The sequence below is a fragment of the Aotus nancymaae genome, unplaced genomic scaffold, assembly GCF_030222135.1.
Source record: "Aotus nancymaae isolate 86718 unplaced genomic scaffold, 86718_ANA_hifiasm-v0.15.2.pri h1tg000097l, whole genome shotgun sequence".
NCBI classification, from domain to species: domain Eukaryota; kingdom Metazoa; phylum Chordata; class Mammalia; order Primates; family Aotidae; genus Aotus; species Aotus nancymaae.
The window spans coordinates 2,628,201-2,650,055 of NW_026988512.1; the positions used below are offsets into that span (position 1 = coordinate 2,628,201).

The following is a 21,855-nucleotide window of genomic DNA, read 5'->3' on the forward strand; positions in this document are numbered from 1 at the left end:
GGCGGAGGTTGCGGTGAGCTGAGATCACGCCATTGCACTCCAGTCTGGGTAACAAGAGCGAAACTCTGTCTCAAAAAAAAAAAAAAAAAAACATGTTTTTGATAGACTAAAGCTTTGTCATTAATCAGAAGTCATAATTTAATAGTATTGTAAAAATACCTCATTTATTTTAAATCCTCTGTTGGACAGAGGGTTACAGTTGTCATTCCAAATACATGAATCTCTTATCAAAAGAGGACTTTGACAGTTTCATGGTCAAACCCCTTCATATATTACCTCGAGGAGTGAGATTTTTTTTGTGCATGTTGTTTGGATGTGTGTGGGATTGAAGAGGTAGCCTAAAATTTCCTAATTGCCCTTTTACATTTTTCTTTCTTTTTTTTTTTTTTTTTGAGATGAAGTTTCACTCTGGTTGCCCAGGCTGGAGTGCAGTGACACGATCTCGGCTCACAGCAACCTCTGCCTCCCGGGTTCAAGCAGTTCTCCTATCTCAGCCTCCCAGTAGCTGGGATTACAGGTGCCCACCACCACACCTGGCTAATTTTTGTATTTTTAATAGAGATGGGGTTATACCATATTGGCCAGGCTGGTTCTGAACTCCTGACCTAAAGTAACCCACCCGCCTCAGCCTCCCTTACGTGTTTCTTATTGCAACATATTTAACATATTTGCTGGAATCCACCTGGGCTATTGCCTTTTTATCCTTAATGCCACTTTTTTGTAATCCATTGTTGGATTCAGAAATGGAAACTACTTCCAAGGCTTTTTAGAAGGCAGGAAATTATTTTCAACTTTGTAATGACTGATAACAAAGAGATCTTTCTATTTTTTGGCAGTGGAGGATGAGATTGATGCAGTTGCTGCTTTAGCTTATTGGAGGTGTGGATCATTTATTTTCGTTTTTGACTAGTCAAGTGCCTTTGTGAGAAGGGGGAAGTAGTAGAACAAGGAGTTCTGTCTGTAACTGAACAGTCAATTGTGTTAACTCACTACCCTTAGACCAGTCAGTAATTATTTTAAAGCCCAGGATTATACAATATTTGTTTAACTATGGTTTCAATTTGTATCTTAAATTTATCTCAATTCTTTGTCCTAAGCAGCTCTCAGCTTCGTTTTTTTGTTTTGTTTTCTATAGTAGTAAATATTAAGGCAGAAATGAAACACAATGCAGGACTTTGATGTCACATAAGAATAAAGCACAGAGTTCAAAGGTTTTTTTTTTTTTTTTTTTTTTTTCTGTAGCGAAGAGTAATATGAAAGATAGTTTTTAGATTTTAGAAAAAAAGTAATATGGAGTTGTTTCCATCCTGGCTTCAGGCTTTATCATTTCATTGTTTTACATTAGCACATACTCATGCCGATATTCCATTCTTGTGACTATAGCTGTAGCCTCAACTTTAGAAGGAATGGTGACAAGAAAAGATCTTAAAGAAAGATAAATAGTGCGATTTTTAGACTGCACCAATGGCAATATATTTAATTGTGTATGAAGGATTCTTAGGAGGATTCAAAACACAAGGAAACAACTTACAAGAATTTATGAAGTATGAGCTTTGACTCCCTTGACCATCTTTAATTTGAATGGTGACATTCCAGATTGTTCTTGTTTTCAGAGTACATCCAAGCCATTATGATGATGGAGGAATCTGTTCAACATGTTGTCATGACAGCCATTCAGGAGGTATGTTGGACCTTCATGCTTATAGTTTATGAAAAATTAAAGGAGTGAACATGAGTATAAATAATATGAAGTAGAAAATCTTACGAGATTCTCGTGCTCATTTTTAAAGAGTTTTTACTTTGCATTTATGATATAACTTCTCTTGTTTTTATTCTTTTTTTTTTTTTTTTTTTTTAGACGGAGTTTCGCTCTTGTTACCCAGGCTGGAGTGCAATGGCGCGATCTCGGCTCATCGCAACCTCCGCCTCCTGGGTTCAGGCAATTCTCCTGCCTCAGCCTCCTGAGTAGCTGGGATTACAGGCACGCGCCACCGTGCCCAGCTAATTTTTTGTATTTTTAGTAGAGACGGGGTTTCGCCTTGTTGACCAGGATGGTCTCGATCTCTTGACCTCATGATCCACCCGCCTCGGCCTCCCAAAGTGCTGGGATTACAGGCGTGAGCCACCGCGCCCGGCCCTCTCTTGTTTTTATTCTAAAAAATTATACTCATTTAAATTTTTCAGTTTTATTTAAATCTTAAACATTTATTTTGCAGGTATAGATATAACTATTCCTAATTTTTTAAAGTGCCCTTAATGAAATAGTAATAGCAGACTAATTGCTAAAGCTGATAATAAATAATATCTATCTTAAACCAGCAGTCTTCCTCATACTGAACTGGTGCTTTCCTGTTTGGCTGAAAATGGATCTTCACCTGCCACCATACCCAAAGCAATTTCTAGATGAATATTTATGTTTTAAATGTAAAACATAGGCCAGACACGGTGGCTCATGCCTGTAATCCCAGCACTTTGGGAGGCCGAGGCAGGTGGATCACGAGGTCAGGAGATCGAGACCATCCTGGCTAACATGGTGAAACCCTATCTCTACTAAAAATACAAAAAACTAGCTGAGCATGGTAGCACATGCCTGTAGTCCCGGGAGGCTGAGGCAAGAGAATCGTTTGAACCTGGGAGGCGGAGGTTGCAGTGAGCCAAGATAGCGCCACTGTACTCCAGCCTGGGTGACAGAACGAAACTCCATTAAAACAAAAAAGTAAAACATAGAACTGTAAAAGTAAAAATGAAATAAAGCCTAATAGCTGGTCAAGTTTAGGATGTGAGAATGTTTTAATCATAAAAGCAGTGGAAGAAACCCTTAAGAGAAACAGACAAGTGAATGCAGAATGTGAATTATGCACCTAACATAGAAAAATACAAAAGACAAACATGAAAAATATTTAATTAAATACAAATTAAGATGAAGTTGTGCCTAAAACCTCTTTTCGCAATGACTTCTGACATCAACTACCCAAAGTTGGGCTAAACTTCACAGATTTAAAGGCATCACTCTCCACAGACTGCCCATAGTTCAGAAGCTGTCTCCAGGCTCAAGGGTCTCCAGGCCTCCCTGTCATCTGACCAACTGCCTACAAATTCAAGGATTCCCCCTATCCCCACACATTCTGTAATTTAGTAGAACAACTCACAGAAGTCAGGAGTGATAACAGCTTTATTATAGCAAATAGATACAAATCAAATTAAATGTGTTTCTGAATTGTTAAGTTTCTGTTAAATCAAAAAATGCATAGGGTAAGGTCAGGGGAGGTCCCAAATGCAGTTTCTTTTGTCCCCACCCCATGGAAGCAGTATGCAGGGTATTGCCAACCAGAGATGCTCACCTGAGCTTTTATATCCAGAATCTTTATTGGGGTTTCATTACATGGGTATGTTTGATTGAATCAGTTACCATGATGTCCAAATCAATTTTCAGCCTCCTTTGTTTCCCAGAGGTCAGGTCGATAACAAAGCCCCAACCTTATAATCACATGATTGGTCTTTCTGGAGTGGCCAGCTCCCATCTGGAGTCATCTCTTTAGCTTAAACTATCTACGGGCCCACTATGAATGGCAAAGACAACTCCTATCTCTAGGGAAATTCTTTATTACCCAGCAAAGCTTTTAAAGAGTTCGTTGGCTTAGCAGTCAGCACTGATGGCAGGCATGAGAACTGATATATCTTTTAAAAATGTTATCTCTTTTTATATTATATAAGATTAGATTTGGTCATGTTAAAATACCAAAACATCAGTTACTCAAGCAAGATAAGAGTTTAATTGGCTCTCCAGTGGTCCTGGGTTGGTGTGGAGCCTCTATATCAGGAATTCAGCTTTCTTTCATCTTGCTGTTATGCCGTTCTTAATACATGATTCCCAGCTAGTGGTTCAGTGCTGGCTTTCACATTTGTATTTCCAGCCAGCAGAAAGGATTAAGGAAAGGGTTATCCACCAAATTTGCAGTAATTCTCACTCCTGTTAGCCAGGTATTACCCACCTAGCCACATGGGGGAGTTTGGGAAATGGGGTCCTTATTCTAGATAGTATGGACCCAACAAAAATTTCAGGATTCTGTTACTAAGCAAGAACAGGGAAAAGAATAAGAGAACCGCCAACCATTCTGCCTTATTGTAGTTGATCCTGTAATTCTACTTTTAGGAATTTATCGTTTAAAAAAATGTAAAATACAAAGATACATAATAATAGTCGTAAGAAGCATTTATCTGGCATCTACTGTGTGCTACATCGGGCTGTGACTAAGCAATTTCCATTTGTTAGCTCATTTAAAATTCAGTACACTTGCCATTAATGCCTCCAAATTTATACTTAAAATGGTTAAAATGGCAAATTTTATTATGTGTATTTATCACAGTAAAGAGGAAAATTCACTACAATCCTGTGAGGTGTAATTATTTTCTTCATTTTATAAAAGGAACCTGAAGCAGAGTTTGAGTAACTTGCTCAGGTTTACACAGGAAGTAGTGACAGAGGTAGCACTCATGTCTAAGCAGTCTGAATCCAGAGCCCATACCTGTAACCATTGTGCTGTATCTTCTCAATATAGTGTGCTTCAGTGTTGTTTCCTAGTACTGAAGCATTAGAAATAACTACCCAGCAGTAGGGCAATGGATAAATAAATTATGGTATAACAGTATACTGGCATATTACATAGGCATTGAAGCATATCTTTGAAAAATATTTAATGATAAAAGGGAAAGCTCATATTAGGTTTAAAAAGGTAGATACAAAGCACATGAACAAAATGATCCCATATCTTTTAAAAATTAAGGTGAGGGAAAACAAACTAACTTAATGTTAACTCTCCAAATAGCTGAATTTTCTTTACCCTTTTCTATATTTTTAAATTTTTCTGTAATGACAGGTGTTATATCTATAACCAGGAATGTTTTTAAAATTAAATCTGTGACCACATGACTTTCTATGAATCTATCCCAAGGAATTATTTAAAAACTCAGACCAAGACTGGACAGAACAATGTTTATCAAACTATTTCATGTTAACAGAAATGTGAAAACAGCGTCTATCCATTGGTAAGCTAGTGTTTAAATTGTGGTACGTACATATGATGGAATAACATATAGTTGATTAAAAAGTGTAAAAGGATATCTTAGGACAGAAGGAAAAAATTTTAAATGTCAAATGACCAGAATAAGTTATAAAGTTATATATAAAATAGAATCCTAATTAGATTTTTAAAATTGGTTATATGTCTCTTATTTACATATTCATTTTATTCATTTAACATATACTTATTGAGAACCCAGTACGTACCAGGCACTGTAGTCAGCACTAGGGATACAGCCATGAAAAGGATAGACATGGTCTCTTGCCTCACAAAGTGTCTCATAGGAGATGCTGGAAGAGACAAAGCTGAAAGCACAGTGGGGGATTAGCCTTGGGTGAGAAGAGGAGGCCTTGTGTTGTAACAGAAATGAAGAAAGGAAGGGGTGGGCATGCCTGTCGCTAAGTTTGTAAGTTAGGATGTGGGAAATTCTTATCTGGAGGCAAGATAGTCTGATGATGAATGTAGGTGAGTTGGTGAGGTTCCAGAAACAAGAACAGTGTGGCATAATCTCTGATGAAAATGAGGCTGCTGGCTGGGGAAAACAGCAATTTTTTTTTTTTTTTGAGACAGAGTCTTGTTCTGTTGCCCAGGCTGGAGTGCAGTGACGTGATCTCGGCTCACTGCAACCTCTGCCTCCTGGGTTCAGGCGATTCTGCTGCCTTGGCCTCCCAAGCAGCTGAGACTACAGGTATGTGTCACGAGGCCCAGCTAATTTTTGTATTTTTAGTAGAGACAGGGTTTCACCATATTGGCTAGGCTGGTCTCGAACTCCTGACTTGTGATCCACCAGCCTTGACCTCCCAAAGTGCTGGGATTACAGGTATGAGCCACTGCGCTTGGCCTAACAGCTATACTTTTTGAGCAGCATTGAAGGTCCCGTTGAGATTGGAAACTTATTATTAGTGACACCAGTTTTGTGGTTTGTAAAATTTTTTTTACCCTCAGTAGACTTGACCCTTAAACAACACAGATCTGCTTTTCTGCAGGTTTGGATTGCACAGGTCTGCTTTTATGCAGTTTTTTTTCAGCCAAACACAGATGGAATATACATTCTTTGCAGGATGTGAAACCCACATTACAGGGGCAGCTTTTCACATAAGCAGGTTCTTCAGGGCTGCCTGTGGGACTTGAGTGTGTGTGCATGTTGGTATATGCCTGAGTCCTAGAACCAGTTCCCCATCTATACTGTGAGATGACTTTAGCAGTCAGGGTATAGGTAGCATGTAAGTAGTTGCAGTTGGATTAATCTTGGATTGAGATTTTGCCAGTAAAAAATAAATGAGGTAAGAGGAGAGTTGAGGATATTGACAAAAGTCATAGAAGGACATGAAATCTAGAGAAAATAATTGGATAAACAAATGATGAACCTAGGAATCTAAAGTAGAGAGGGGACAGTTCCCAAGGGTAGACAATGTTAGTAGAAGAAACAGGAGTAAACTTTAGGCAGGCAAGATCAACAGTGTTCACTGTCAAGTCTGAGCTAAATGAGGAAGAAAGTAAAACAATGATGGGCTAAGACTGAAGGACAAGGAGAAAGTACAGCGGTGTGGGGACCAGAAGTCTTACTGATGTCGAGCAACAGATAACATTTAATGAGAGGCCTAGGATGAGAGAGATGGTTGTGCTCAGAATAGGATACCTAGATTTTTATTGAGAGCTGTTGCTGGAATCACAAGACCTTAACAGTATATCCCTATGTCTCTTTTTCTTTTAAGAGATGTGGTCTTGTTACATTACCCAGGCTAGAGTGCAGTGGCTATTCACAGGTGTTATCACAGTTCAGTGTAGCCTCCAACTCCTGGTCTCAAGCATTCCTCCCACCCCAGCCTCCCAAGTAGCTGGAAATAGAGGCATGTACCACCACACCCATCTATACATCCCCACAGAATATAAGAAGGAAACAGTAGAAGATGGGGGCCATTTGAGTCTCTCCCTGACAGTTGTCATAACCAGAATTCTGTTCCCTTCTCCCCAGGGATCCAGAAAATCTCTGGATCTTCTTTCTTTGCACCATAAGGGTTAGGGAGTTAGTGTATGTGTGTTATCATTAAACAGTAGCCAATAATTTTGGCTAATTATTGATGTCTTCATTTATTCTTTAGAAATAGTGTTGCTATTTTTAAGTATGTAGCCACATTTTAACTTTAAAGACTTGTCGTTTTTTGATGAGAATAAGTGATACTTGATTCTTATTGCTAGGCTTGCGGTGAAAATAAGTATCAGAATTTAGACGTAATTTATTATGTTATTGCCTTTTTTTCTCTCACCCTGTCTTACGGTGCTGATAGCCCTCTAATTTTAAGTGAAGACATTAGTCTGGAGTGGGGTCAAAAAAAGTTCCAGACTCAAAAGCTTTAATGTAAAATGTTTTACATGTGTGTTTTCATTTTAATTTTTATAATTCTGTAGTGGCTGGGTGTTCATTTTCTTGTGTTAAGTATTTTATGTAGAATGTCTTTTTTGCCACATAGTTATAATCATTTAAATCTTAATTTCAGCTGATGAGTAAAGAATCTCCTGTCTCTGCTGGAAATGATGCCTATGTTGACCTTGATCGCCAGGTATATAATTTTACCTTGTTTTTATTCATGAAAAGTTGAAAAGGATAAGCTTCAGATGTTAATGAGAAGAATGGATTAAAATTGCTTTTGGATTATATTGATATGATTCTTTATATTTTACCTAAATTTTTAAGAACATAAGCTATTTTACTAATGAAATTTACACATGTATAATTAAGTTTATAATTTATAATAAAATGCATTTGCAATTAAAGTGCCGTTGCATAACCTACTTTCAAATTGGTTAATTTTTTAAGTTTATTGTGACTCCTGTTTTCTAGTCATGAATTTTTATTTGTCTGTTAATGATAACAGTGTGCCACATTTAACACAATCGATGTTATAACTTCTTATGATTACATGAATTATAAGAATAAATTCATGTCATCTAGGAAAATGAAATATACAGTTGTCATTTTCTAGGAAAATGACATGTCAAATTCCTGGAAAATGACATAAATTTATTTTTATGATTTATATATCATGCAAAAGATACTTACTTTTATTTCCTTTTGTCAGTTGAAGATGTCTTCTCAATTCCACCCCTCATTTCTGTGAAGTAATGAATAATTAAACTATATTTTTAAAGGAATCCTGCAGTGTATTTTTGTGATTTTAAAAGAAAACTTACTTTATACTTCTAAATATCGCTTTTTTTTTTTTGAGACGGAGTTTCGCTCTCGTTACCCAGGCTGGAGTTCAATGGCGCGATCTCGGCTCACCGCAACCTCCGCCTCCTGGGTTCAGGCAATTCTCCTGCCTCAGCCTCCTGAGTAGCTGGGATTACAGGCACGCGCCACCGTGCCCAGCTAATTTTTTGTATTAGTAGAGACGGGGTTTCACCATGTTGACCAGGATGGTCTCGATCTCTTGACCTCGTGATCCACCCGCCTCGGCCTCCCAAAGTGCTGGGATTACAGGCTTGAGCCACCGCGCCCGGCCTAAATATCGCTTTTTAATGAAGTGTTAATTACACTGTCAGATTCTGTGTTCAAGCTATTTTGGATATCTTCTGCAATACAGGAATAGAAATCTTTGTATTGTTTGTCGTCTTTTACTTTTTCCCGATGGTTTCTAAATGTTTTTCAGGAAAACCTTTGGACATGTTGCGATTTTAACCTATGCTTTAGTTTTAAGCCCTGCACACATTAGGTATTTGTTCTAATGCTCTCCTTCCCCTTACCCCAGAATAAGGTTTTAATATGACTAAAACACTTGTATTAAAATGTTCTAGCTGCATATTTTAACAATTAAAATCCCTATTCCTCTAGCACTTACATATTTTATGACGGAAAAATTTCTGTTATTAAAGAATTAACCTTACAAGAACCAAGTAGTCTAGATCAAAGAAGATGCATAAGAAAACTTGATACACAGAATGAGCCAAAATCAAATGACAGAAACGACAAGACTTAGAGTAAAAGAAATTAATTTAAGTTAAAAGTGCTGTCTTTGTACTGTTGCACAGGATTCTTGATTTTCCCCTGCATCCTTTTCTCTTCAGGAAAGAAAGGGGGGAAGTGTTTTAATTCTGTGTTGAACATATGAATTATTAATTGCTACCACTTCATATTGAAATGTTTATCTCTTTGTTTCTAACCAGCTGAAGAAAACTACAGAAGAACTAAATGAAGCTTTGTCAGCAAAGGAAGAAATTGCTCAAAGATGCCATGAATTGGATATGCAGGTAAGAGATTTGTTCTGTGCACCACCTCTTTGAAATGTGCTACTGTAGGTACCACTAAATGTACTGTGTACTGCCATATAGTACATCTTTTTACAATTTTATTTATTTATTTATTTAGAGACAGAGTCTCCCTCTTGCCTCCAAGGCTGGAGTGCAGTGGTGCAATCTCGGCTCACCGCAACCTCCTCCTCCCAGGTTCAAGTGTTTCTCTTGACTCAGCCTCCTGAGTAACTGGGATTACAGGTGGATGACACCACACCTGGCTAATTTTTGTATTTTTAATAGAGGCGGGGTTTCGCCATGTTTGCCATGCTCATCTCGAATGCCTGACCTCAGGTGATCCGCCCGCTTTGGCCTCCCAAAGTGCTGGGATTATAGGCGTGAACCACCACACCTGGCCTTAATTTTATTTTTTTGAGACAGTCTCACTGTGTCACCCAGGCTGGAGTGGAATGGCACGATCTGAGCTCACTGCAACCTCTGCCTCCTGGTTCAAGCAATTTCTCCTGCGTCAGCCTCCCAAGTAGCTGGGACTACAGATGCCTGCCACCATGCCTGGTCTTGAACTCCTGACCTTCTGATCTTCCCACCATGGCCACCCAGAGTGCTGGGATTACAGGTGTGAGCCACCACGCCCAGCAGTGCATCTTAACTATAATGCAACCCTTTTTTAGGGAAAAAAAGGTGAGGCACGGTGACTTACACCTCTAATCCCAGCACTTTGGGAGGCTGAGGTGGGCAGGTCACTTGAGGTCAGGAGTTCGAGACCAGCCTGGCCAACATGGTGAAATCCCATTTCTACTAAAAATACAAAAATTAGCTGGGCGTGGTGGCAGGTGCCTGTAATCCCAGCTACTTGGAAGGCTAAGGCAGGAGAATCACTTGAACCTGGGAGGTGGAGGTTGCATTGAGCGGAGATCATGCCGCTGCACTGCAGCCTGAGTGTCAGAGACCCTGTCTCCCAAAAAAAGAAAAACAGGTTTCTGATTAAAGATGGCAGACTGAGCAAAGATGGTAATTTCCTTTCTTTCCTTTCCAACTCTGTTAAATTTATAATAAATTACTTGAAATGGTCTAAACCCCCACAAAGAAAGAAGAGACAGAGAAAGGATGTCAGCATAGACGAGGCTTTTTGGTATACTAGTAAACTGGGTCCCTGGAGGTGTGAGGGAGATTCTTTAAAGCCCTGATTTATAGTGTTTGCAAATTTCAGTATGAATAACTGAAATATAAATAACTGAAGTATAAATAACCTGAAATCACAATGACTAATTTCAGGATATTAGTGGTTTCACAGCCACCTCCGGCACACACCATCAGTCTTCATCCACCTCCAAAAGCCAGAAAGCAGTTAGAAAATGCTGGATGGCTGAAAGGAGCAAAGAATGTAGTGGCCAGGGACACCTATGGGTAGTGGAAGGAGCTGCTTCTGTAGTAGAGCCCCAAAGAGACCATAGGTATGGTGGTACACTGAAGTGAGGCCATGACCAAAAGTGTTATATAGAATAGTTAAGCCCCTCATTTGTGTTACCCACTACATAGAGACTGACCTGTAGCCAGGGTCCAAATTAGTGGGTTCTTTTCTTTTTCTTTCTTTCCTTTTTTTTGAGACAGAATTTCGTTCTTGTTGCCCAGGCTAAAGTACAATGGTGCAATCTCGGCTCGCTGCAACCTCCATCCCTCGGTTAAAGTGATTCTCCTGCCTCAGCTTCCCGAGTAGCTGGGATTACAGGCATGCGCCACGACGCCCAACTAACTTGGTACTTTTAGTAGACACGGTACTTTTAGTTTAGTCGAACTCCTGATCTCAGGTGATCCACCCACTTCGGCTTCCCAAAGTGCTAGGATTGCAGGCCTAAGCCACCACACCTGGCCTTAGAGGGTTCTTTTCTAAAGAGATTAAACAAAGGCAAGTATAGAGAGGTTAGAGTGAGTGACTGGTCACGGTGGCTCACACCCCTAAGCAAGCCCAGTACTTTGGGAGGCCGAGGTGGGCAGATCACCTGAGATCAGGAGTTCAAGACCAGCCAGACTAACATGATGAAACCCCATCTCTACTAAAAATAGAAAAATTAGCTGGGCATAGTGGCTGGCACCTGTAATCCCAGCTACTTGGGAGGCTGAGGCAGGAGAATCACTTGAACCCGGGAGGTGGAGGTTGCAGTGAGCCAAGATCACACCATTGCACTCCAGCCTGGGAGACAGAGTGAGACTCCATCTCAAAAAAAAAAGAGAGAGAGGTTAGAGTGAGTATAGTATTACAGCTTAAGGTCTTTTTTGTTTTGGTCTTCCTGGGTTCCCTAGATAAAAGCCAGCTTCTCGTGGATGAGCCCTAAAGTAAAGCCCTTGAATGTAGAGCTTCCTGTGACCTATGCTGTTCACTGATCTTTTTTTTTTTTGAGACAAGTTTTGCTCTGTTGCCAGGCTGGAGTGCAGTGGTGCAATCTTGGCTCACTGCAACCTCCGCCTCCTGGGAGATTCTTGTGCCTCAGCCTTCTGAGTCGCTGGGACTATAGTTGCGTGCCAACACACCCAGCTAATTTTTGTATTTTTAGTAGAGATGGGGTTTCACCATGTTGGCCAGGAAGGTCTCAATCTCTTGACCTCATCATCCACCTGCTTCGGCCTCCCAAAGTGTTGGGATTACAGGCGTGAGCCACCACGCCTGGCCACTGATTCTTAAATATAAAGAATACCTGCATTTCAAAAGAGAAAAGGATCAATATAAACAGAAAACTAGCCCTAGAGGAAGTAGAGAAATTTTAGAGAATAGGAGAGATTTTTGTTTAATCTATTTAATACCCTCAATGAATATATTGCACCTATAAAATACGAACAAGATGCTATTTTAAAAAGGAATAATCAGGCTGGGTGTGGTGGCTCACACCTGTAATCCCAGGACTTTAGGAGACCAAGGCGAGTGAATCACCTGAGTTCAGAAGTTCAGCCTGGCCAACATGATGAAACCCCGTCTCTACTAAAAATACAAAAATTATTTGTAAAAATACAAAAAAATAGATGGTGTACACCTATAATCCCAGCTACTCAGGAGGCTGAGGCAGGAGAATTGCTTGAATCCGGGAGGCGGAGAGTGCAGTGAGCCAAGATGATGCCACTGTACTCTAGCCTGAATGATGGAGCAAGACTATCTGAAAAAAAAAGAAAAAAAAAAAAAAAAAACCACCAAAGGAAAATCAAAGCTAAAGAAACACTTAAGTATATAAAAATAAAACTGTTGAGCTGGATATAGTAGTTCACTCTTGTAGTCCCACCTACTCAGGAGGCTGAAACAGGAGGATCACTTGAGCCTGGTAGTTCAAGGCTACAGTGAGCTCTGATTGTACCACTACATTCCAGCCTGGGTGACAGATTGAGACCATGTCTCTAAAATATATTTTTTAGGTAGAATTGTCAAAATGAAAAAATTCAAGAGAACAATTAAAAATGAAGTTAAGAAAATCTTTCACAAACGATAGACAAAAGTAAGATTATTTATCTGGAATTTACTTTGACTAAAGAGGGGGATAAGGGAGTGGACTGACGTACATGAGAAACATAGTTGGCCATGTTTTGGTACTTGTTATTGCTGGCTTATGCATACGGAGAGTTCGTAATACTTTGCAAGAGAAGAAGCATTTTGCTTTGAAAGGCATTCGAGTTAGTCATTGCATTGGGTGCATATAGAAGAAAGTAATCACATCACACTTGTTGAGTTATCTAGGAAATAATACTTACATAGTCATAATGTAAGTGCTGTTAATTGCATTTTATATTTTAGAATTTATATACGAATGCTGTTATAATAAATAATATTTTTATAAGCAGAATATAAATATCTTTAATAATATAAAATTAAATTTATATATGGGGATTGGCAAACTATAGCTTGCCATCTGTTTTTACAAATACAAATTTTTCATAGCTTCTTTATTTACTGCTTTCATGGTACAATGACAGAGTGGAGTACTTGCCTAAAACATTTACAATATGGTCCTTTACACCAGAAAGTTTGACAGTGCCAGGTACGAACAGACTGCAAAATGAATGACAGTGTTGCAGAGAGGTTATGAGAAGAAAAAGGGTAGCCCTACAGCATGTTTTGCTGTGCAGAAAACAGCAACACAGTCATAAGCATGTAATCTCTAATGTAAACCTTATTAGTTTTCAACGTTTAGAATTGTCCTATAGAGAAACGTTATTGTAAAAGTTAAGATGCCAGTGATAGAGTTTGAGAAGTACAACAGGAGTGATGAAGGAAAGGGAGAGCCGGAAATGATGGCTTTCATCTTACCAAGTGTGGTATCTAGAACCACTTCTCCAAGGAGACAGTCATTACATGGCTGGCTGCTCCTGGTCATGCAACCTCAGCTTAACAATCACCTGATTGATTTGTCATAAAATGTTAGGCACTTGGATGCATCAGGCACTAAAGTAGGTCTAAAGTAGGTCTCTTCAGGAAGGCCTTCCGTGGTTGAGCAATCCAAAATAATCACCCAGTCGTTTCTGTTCTTCTTATTTTAACCCTCTGTGTGGTAGGCTGTCTTTTGTATTGCCATAAAGAAATACCCAAGGCTGGGTAATTCATAAAGAAAAGACGTTTAATTGGCTCACATTTCTGCAGGCTTTCCAGCATGGCTCCAGCATCTGCTTCTGGTGAGGGCCTCAGGAAGCTTCCAATCATGGCAGAAGGCAAAGGGGAAGCAGCTGTGTCACATGGCGAGAGCAGGAGCAAGGGGTGGAAAGGTGCCACACACTTTTAAACAACTAGGTCTTGCAAGAACTAACTCACTTATGAGGACAGCACCAAGCCATTCATGAGTGATCCAATGCCATGATCCAGACACCTCCCACCAGGCCCCACCCCTAACATTTGGGACAATATTTCAACATGAGATTTGGAAGGGATAAATATCCAAACCATATCACTCTACGTAGCACTTCCTATTCTAGTTTTTACATGTATTTATTAATTCACTTTCTTGTGCAGTGATTTATTTTTATTTATATATTACAATTTTTTCAAATATATAACATATGAGTAAGAACTTTCCTTTTGTCATCACTGTATCCCGTGCACTTGAAAAGTGCAACCATACCTAGAACGTAGTAGGTGAGTAAGTTAATGAGTGGGTTGGTGACTGAGTGAAATAAATCAGTAAGTAGTTTAAAGTTCCAGAGGTGATCAGTGAAGGAAGTCAGAATAGTGATTATATTTGTGGTAGGAAGGAATGGCACAAGTTGCTGTAATCAAACATGTCAGAGGAGAGAGTCACTAGATAATGTCTAATGATAAGTCAAGAAATAATTGTGTATAACATTATTTAGATGTGTAAAGTAGCAACCAAAAGCAATAAAATTAGGAGCAGTAAAAAGTAGTCTCTGGAGAGTGGGAAAACTCCATGGGAAACTATAGCTTTTCAATATAAGCCCCTTTGCTTTGTTATTTTTTTAATTAATCATGTTTATGTTTGTTTTGTTTTTTGAGGCAGGGTCTCACTCTCTCACCCAGGCTGGAGTCCAGTGGTACAATCTTGGCTCACTACAACCTCCACCTCCTGAGCTAAAGCAATCCTCCTACCTCAGCCTTTGAGTAGCAGAGACTACAAGTGCACACCACCACATCCAGCTAATTTTTAGATTTTTTGTAGAGTTGGGCTTGCACCATGTTGCCCAGGCTGGTCTTGAACTCCTGAGCTCCAGTGATCTGCCTGCCTCTGCCTCCCAAAGTGCTGGGATTACAGATGTGAGCCACCATGCCTGGATCATGATTTTGGTTTTTGAGACAGAGTCATGCTCTGTCATTAAGGCTGAAGTGCAGTGGCATGATCACAGCTTGCTGCAGTTAACTTCCTGGGCTCAAGTGATTCTACAGCCTTAGCCTTCCAGATAGCTGGGGCCACAGGCATGTGCCACCAGGCTTGGGTAATTTTTTTTTTTTTTTTTTTGGTAGAGATGGGGTCTTGTTGTGCTACCCAGGCTGGTCTCAAACTCCTGGCCCCAAGCAGTTCTACCACCTTGGCCTCCCAAAGTGCTGGGATTATAGGCGTGAGCCACTGTACCTGGCCTGTTTTGTTTTTTGAAACAGGGTCTTGCTCTGTCATCTGGGATGGAGTGCAGTGGTATGAACATGGCTAACTGCAGCCTCGACCTCCTGGACTCGAGCGATCCTCTTGCCTCAATCTCCTGAGTAGTGGGGACCACAGACATTCACCACCACAGCTAGCTAATTTTTTATTTTTTGTGGAGACAGTGTCTCACTGTGTTGCCCAGACTGTTCTCCAACTCCTAGCTCAAGTAATCCTCCTCCCTCAGCCTCCCAAAGGGCTAGGATTATAGGCATGAGCCTATAATCAAATTTTGAAATTTGATTCTTTTTGTCTGTGTGTAAAAAGGATTTCTGCTCTATATATTGACTTTTTTTGTCTGACTCCTTACATTATTTTGAGATCATCTATGTTGTAGCTATAAATCATTAAATTTTTTATTGCTGAGTAGTATTCTTTAATACAAGTTGAGTGTTCCATATCTGAAATCGGGTATGTTTTTGGATTTGGGGATATTTGCATTATATACTTACTGGTTGAACGTCCTAAATCCAAAAATCCAAAAGCTAAAACAGCTCTGATGAGCATTTCTATTGAGTGTCATGTGGGTGCTCAGAAACGTTCAGATTTTGAAGCATTTCTGAGTTTGGATTTTTGGATTTGGGATCTTCAACCTATATGGATATACTGCAAATCATTTATCCATTTGTTTATTGGCATATGTTTGGGTGGTTTCCAGTTTTTCTCTATTACAAATGAAGCTGCTATAAACATTCTTCCTAAGTCTTTGTGTGGGCATATACTTTTCTCTTGAGTAAATACCTAGGAGTAGGATGGCTAAATCAGTCATGTGGTAGTTGCATGTTTAATTCTTTAAGAAGCTGCTAAACTATTTTCCAAAGTGTTTGAAACATTGTATTCTCACCAGAAGTTTCTTTGCCAACACTGGTACAGTCTTTTAAATTTTATTTATTCTAGTGGGAGTGTAGTTATATAATATTGTGATTTTAATTTGCATTTTCTTGATAACTAATGATTATTTATTTGTGTGCCTATTAGCCATCTCTCTATTTTTCTGGTGAGTTGTTTTTTCAAACATGAAATGAGTGAAGTGTTACTCTTACCTCTTGCTCTGTATGTGCAGTATTCCAAAATGACATAAATGTTTTAAGTGGAGATTTATTGTACTTCTTTAAAAATAGGCTTTAATTTATAATGGTAATAATAATCCATAAGCAATTGAGCTTGATGCCAGTGTAATTGGAGGAAATAAGTGCTATTGTCCTGTATTCCAACAGGTTGCAGCGTTGCAGGAAGAGAAAAGTAGTTTGTTGGCAGAGAATCAGGTATTAATGGAAAGACTCAATCAATCTGATTCTATAGAAGATCCTAACAGTCCAGCAGGAAGAAGGCATTTGCAGCTCCAGACTCAATTAGAACAGCTCCAAGAAGAAACATTCAGGTAAAAGACAACTCATTAAAATGATTTTAAAAAATTTGTTAGCTGTCATTTAAAGTTAAGTATATATCGGCTGGGCACGGTGGCTCACACCTGTAATCCCAGCCCTTTGGGAGGCTGAGGCAAGCAAATCACCTGAGGTCAGGGATTCTAAACTAGCCTGGCTAACATGATGAAACTCTTCTCTACAAAAAAATATGAAAATTAGCCAGGCGTGAAGGCAGGTGCCTATAATCCCAGCTACTTGGGAGGCTGAAACACCAGAATTGCTTGAACCAGGGGTGTGGAGATTGCAGTGAGTCAGGATTGTGCCATTGCACCCCAGCCTGGGCAATAGAGCAAGACTCTGTCTCAAAAAAAAAAAGAATACAGTGTTAGGACTTCTGGGAAACTGCAGACCAGTGAGGTTGCATAATAAACATCTTTGCAGAATCTCCACGTACAACACAAAACTACTTCACATCTAGGAAATGTTCTATCAGAGTGCCACCCTTGTTATTACTTGAAGACAGAATGCCCCAACTGCAGATTAACTGTGAGTGGGAGAAAGAAATCAGACACCAGCCTTGCACCTGACAGGGAAACAAAGGTGACTGAGTAAACATTCAAGAAAGACAGAGGAAGAACATTCATGAAGGGGCGTGAAGGCGAGTTGGCATGATCACCAGAAAGATTAAATTTCACTGAAAATCTGAAATGACTTTTTTTTTGGAAAAGTAATGGTCAGAGCAGACCATAGACAAACCACAGATTAGGGATTTTAAAGTAAGCACATCTTTGGGAGGGGCCAGATATCATGAAAAGTTGCAGGCAGGTATTTTTAAAAGACAGGTGCATTTATAGATTAATAGAACTCTGTATACGTCTCCGTGTGTGTGTGTGTGTGCGCGCACGCACGTGTGTGTATGTGTTTATAGAGATAGACTTGTTTAAAGGGGTGAGCTGATTTAAAAGGATAGGTGAGATTTAAAGGAGCAGTATTCCAGGTATCTTCTGTGGGGAAAAAAAGTCCAAAAGGAAGGAAGAAGGGCCCTTTGGCCTTCGGGTGGTGAAAGGAAAAAGAAGAAAAGAGAAAATGTGTCCTGCAAGATAAGACAGAAACACAAAACTGAAAAACTTAAGAATACGATGAAAATGCTTTGTTACAGTTTACTAAAAAAGTATATCATGACTTGTTTCTTACCTAGCCATAGATTTCTAGGGTTAAAACAATAAGAGAAATTAAACATCATTTAGTTTTTTACTTTGCTGAATAACTGAGTGTGGTAACATACCTACTGTCCTTGTTATTCCTCAGTGAAATGTTTCTGGATTTTTTTCTTCTTTCGCCTTAACAGGAAAAAGTACGAAACTTTTCTTAGGCTCCTTAGCAACAGTCCATTCCCTGTGGTTCACATCAGCAGTTCAGAGACTGGTTGAGGCCCCTGGAGGTCCTCTGAAACCATTTTGGAGAATCTGCAAGACCCTCTCTTTTCCATCTATGTGTCTGCAAGGCTGGATTTTCTTCGTATACTTCAGCCAAAAACAACATGTCACCAACAGATGAATGTAGAAACAAATACGAGAACCCAGCTATCTTCTATTAAAACAGATAATAGAATCACAAAAATGTAAAACAGTACCACTCTTCACACTTTTTTGTTTCAGAAAATAGTTATCTTTCTTAAAGAGTATTTGTTTATATTAACAAAATGAGTTTATTACTGTAAGCCACTGTGCTGGGCCATATATGTTAATTTTATAATTTATAAAAAACCTTAGATAAATTATATCTGTAGTATTTTGAAAAAATGTTGCATGCTGTCTTGCTTTCTGGTAGGGAAATAAATATCCATTTGTCACCGTTCCCAAGCCTTGGGATAGTGGAGTCCATTTTTATGATAGTTAAGACTTGAGAAGGCAGCTTATGGCCACAAACGTGGGAAACATATTCAAAAGGCTTTATTCTCATACTTTATATTTTTCTTTTACTGTTCTAAGGAGGATGAGGAGGCAGTAAATAGTGCTTTCTTGGTCTGTTTTGTATCGGTTACAGACTAGAAGCAGCCAAAGATGATTATCGAATACGTTGTGAAGAGTTAGAAAAGGAGATCTCTGAACTTCGGCAACAGAATGATGAACTGACCACTTTGGCAGATGAAGCTCAGTCTCTGAAAGATGAGATCGACGTGCTGAGGTAAACAGCCTCACCTTCACCTTTACCTTCACTGCCCAGCACAGTTCGGCTCTGGTGTTAAAAACTCTAGGGTTTCTGAGCATCTGGCAAGATTAAGAGCCAGGCTACCCAGGCAGAGATCCTGGGTCTGTTGTTTATGCAATCTCTGTATGATCATTTTCTCATCTGCAAAATGGAAACAATACACATGCCTACCTCAGGTTTATATAAGGAGTTGAGTGAATTTATATTTGTGAACACTTGCAACAGTGTCTGGCAATTAAGTGATACATACGTGTTTGTAAAACAGAAATTCTGACCATCTCTTCTTACTAGTACAGCTCTGGAGCTGTTCTTCCACCACGCCCACAAGGCCTCATTTTCTTGCTGGGCCTTGCTGTCATCCCTTCAGTTCTCTCATGAGGCACCTCACTCCCTGCCATCTCATTTTTTCACCCCTCTACTTGTGAAATCTCGTATCCTCTGTTGATTTTCTCAACCATCTACACTTTTCCACTTTTGCTCCTTAAATACTGAGAAAAACAAGGGAAATGCATAATTGATGTTTTTGTGCTACTGCCAATTGGTGGCTTCCTTCTGAACTGGGTTCTTCCCAACGGCCTGCCCTCCTCCTGCTTATTGTCTCACTCACAGCTATTAGGATTCTTCAGGATTCTACTCCCCTGGCTGCTTTCCCTGCACACCTCGCATGCCTTAGTCTCAATAGATGTCCTTGTCTCCTGTAGCAGGGAAGAAAGAGGCCATGAACTGCTGAACTCTCCATGTCTTTTGTCTCCTGCACCACTAAACTTCCCTGCATTCCCGCCCATCCTTTCTTTTTTTGCTTAGAGAGTGCAGACCTGTTATTCCTCCCCCTGTTCAGGGCTAATTCCTTCTTCAGTGCTCTGGACCTCCACCCTTCTTGCCTACGCAGGGACTGTGTTACATCAATCCTCATTTCTTTTGCCATTTGGATCGCTCTCCTTTGTACACGTGTACACACACATTTAGGTCTCTTTACTCTTAAAAACAGAGGGAGTTATTTCTCTCTCCTTCCCTCCAGAACCAAACTTAGATTACATAAGGTAAAATTTATATTCTCCCCTCAACCCCACTGTCTGCCTGCACTGCCCCACTGAACCTGCCATTCTGGTGGTCACTGATAATTGCCAAATTATTTGGACACTGTAAAACTTACTTTTCTTTTGTGCCACATGTGACTCTGCTGGATTCCCTCTCCTGCTTGGTTTTCTTAAATTATTACTCTCCATTACACATTTAGTTGTATTTTAGGTCATATTTTTTAACCTGTGCAGAGCATTAACCTGGAATCACTTTTGTCTTATAATTTCATTAGATGTGTGTTTTCTGCTCTCCCCTTCCGGCTATCCCTCTTGTTTTAACACTGAAACAACTTTACAAGTGTGGATGTATTTCTGATTTTTAAATTTCCCATCTAATTCTAGACATTCTTCTGATAAAGTATCTAAACTAGAAGGTCAAGTAGAATCCTATAAAAAGAAGCTAGAAGATCTTGGTGATTTAAGGCGGCAGGTTAAACTCTTAGAAGAAAAGAATACCATGTATATGCAGAACACTGTCAGTCTAGAGGAAGAGTTAAGAAAGGCCAACGCAGCGCGAAGTCAACTTGAAACCTACAAGAGACAGGTAAAAGAAACATTGCGTCTTAGCTTTGCACAGTGGCAGTATCGTAGCCAATGAGGTTTATCCGAGGCATGATTATTGCTAATTGAAAACTTTTCCCAATACCCCGCCATGACGACTTGAAATATAGTCGGCATTGGCAATTTTTGACAGTCTCCCTGGAGACTGAATGAAAAAAAAAAAAAAACAGAAACACAGCATCTTGGTGATGGTTTCAGGCAAACTCTTCATTATAACATGTAGCTTACAAAAATTACTGCCTTGTTTTCATGGTATTCTGTTTTTTACCTTTTCTTTATTGTATTTATTTATTTAGAAGACAGAGTCTAACTCTGTCACTCAGCTTGGAGTGCAGTGGTATGATCTCAGCTCACTGCAACCTCCACCTCCTGGGTTCAAGCAATTCTACTGCCTCAGCCTCCCTAGTAGCTGGGTCTACAGGTGCATGCTGTCACACCTGGCTACTTTTTTGTATTTTGGTATTGACGGTGTTTCACAGTGTTGCCCAGGCTGGTCTCGAACTCCTGAGCTCAACTGATCCACCCACTTTGGCCTTCCAAAGTTCTAGGATTACAGGTGTGAGCCACCATGCCCAGCCTATTGTATTTATTTTTATTTATCCTGTATTTAAAGGGCTTTAAACTCTCTATAGCAGGTGTTTTTTTTTTTTTTTTAACTTATTTTTATTTATTAATTTATTGTGTAATACTTAAGAAATACATAAATGTAAAAGCATAGTTCAATAAATATTCATGCTTGAATAAAACATGCTCTTCCCTTCATTACAGGCAGCCTCCATGCTGCAGTTTGCATTCCCATTCATCTCTCTATACTTTTGCTACATATATATATTTATCGCTAAGAATTTATAGCATTTTGACATGTTCCAAAACTTTATATAAGTGATACGGTGAAAACACTCTTCCATAATTTTCTTTCTTTTGCTCAGTGAGATTTGTTTATTATAATAGATGTAGCTTTATAACATTCATTTCTGCTGCTGTATAGTATCCCAGTGAGTCTCTGTACCAAGATTTATCCATTTTCCTGTTAAGAGACATACAGGATGTTTTAGCTCTTTTTCTGCATTAAAAGAAATGCCGGCCGGGCACAGTGGCTCATGCCTGTAATCCCAGCACTTTGGGAGGCCGAGGCGGGCAATTCACGAGGTCAGGATATCAAGACCATCCTGGCTAACAAGGT

General features: G+C 39.5%; 1 protein-coding gene and 1 non-coding gene across 3 annotated transcripts in view; both read left to right on the forward strand.

Moving 5' to 3' along the window:
* HOOK3 (hook microtubule tethering protein 3) overlaps positions 1–21,855 on the forward strand; it is a 137,302-nt gene that overhangs the window by 49,827 nt on the left and 65,620 nt on the right. For both annotated transcript variants that reach the window (XM_064370005.1, XM_012476023.3), the window contains exons 6-11: positions 1,614–1,681; positions 7,580–7,642; positions 9,246–9,329; positions 16,672–16,835; positions 18,868–19,008; positions 20,454–20,655. In XM_064370005.1, the coding sequence (XP_064226075.1) occupies positions 1,614–1,681; positions 7,580–7,642; positions 9,246–9,329; positions 16,672–16,835; positions 18,868–19,008; positions 20,454–20,655 (722 nt within the window). The remainder of the gene's footprint in view (positions 1–1,613; positions 1,682–7,579; positions 7,643–9,245; positions 9,330–16,671; positions 16,836–18,867; positions 19,009–20,453; positions 20,656–21,855) is intronic.
* LOC135271916 (U4 spliceosomal RNA) lies at positions 20,677–20,817 on the forward strand. Its single transcript, XR_010340035.1, has one exon. It is a non-coding gene; the product is annotated as a U4 spliceosomal RNA (small nuclear RNA).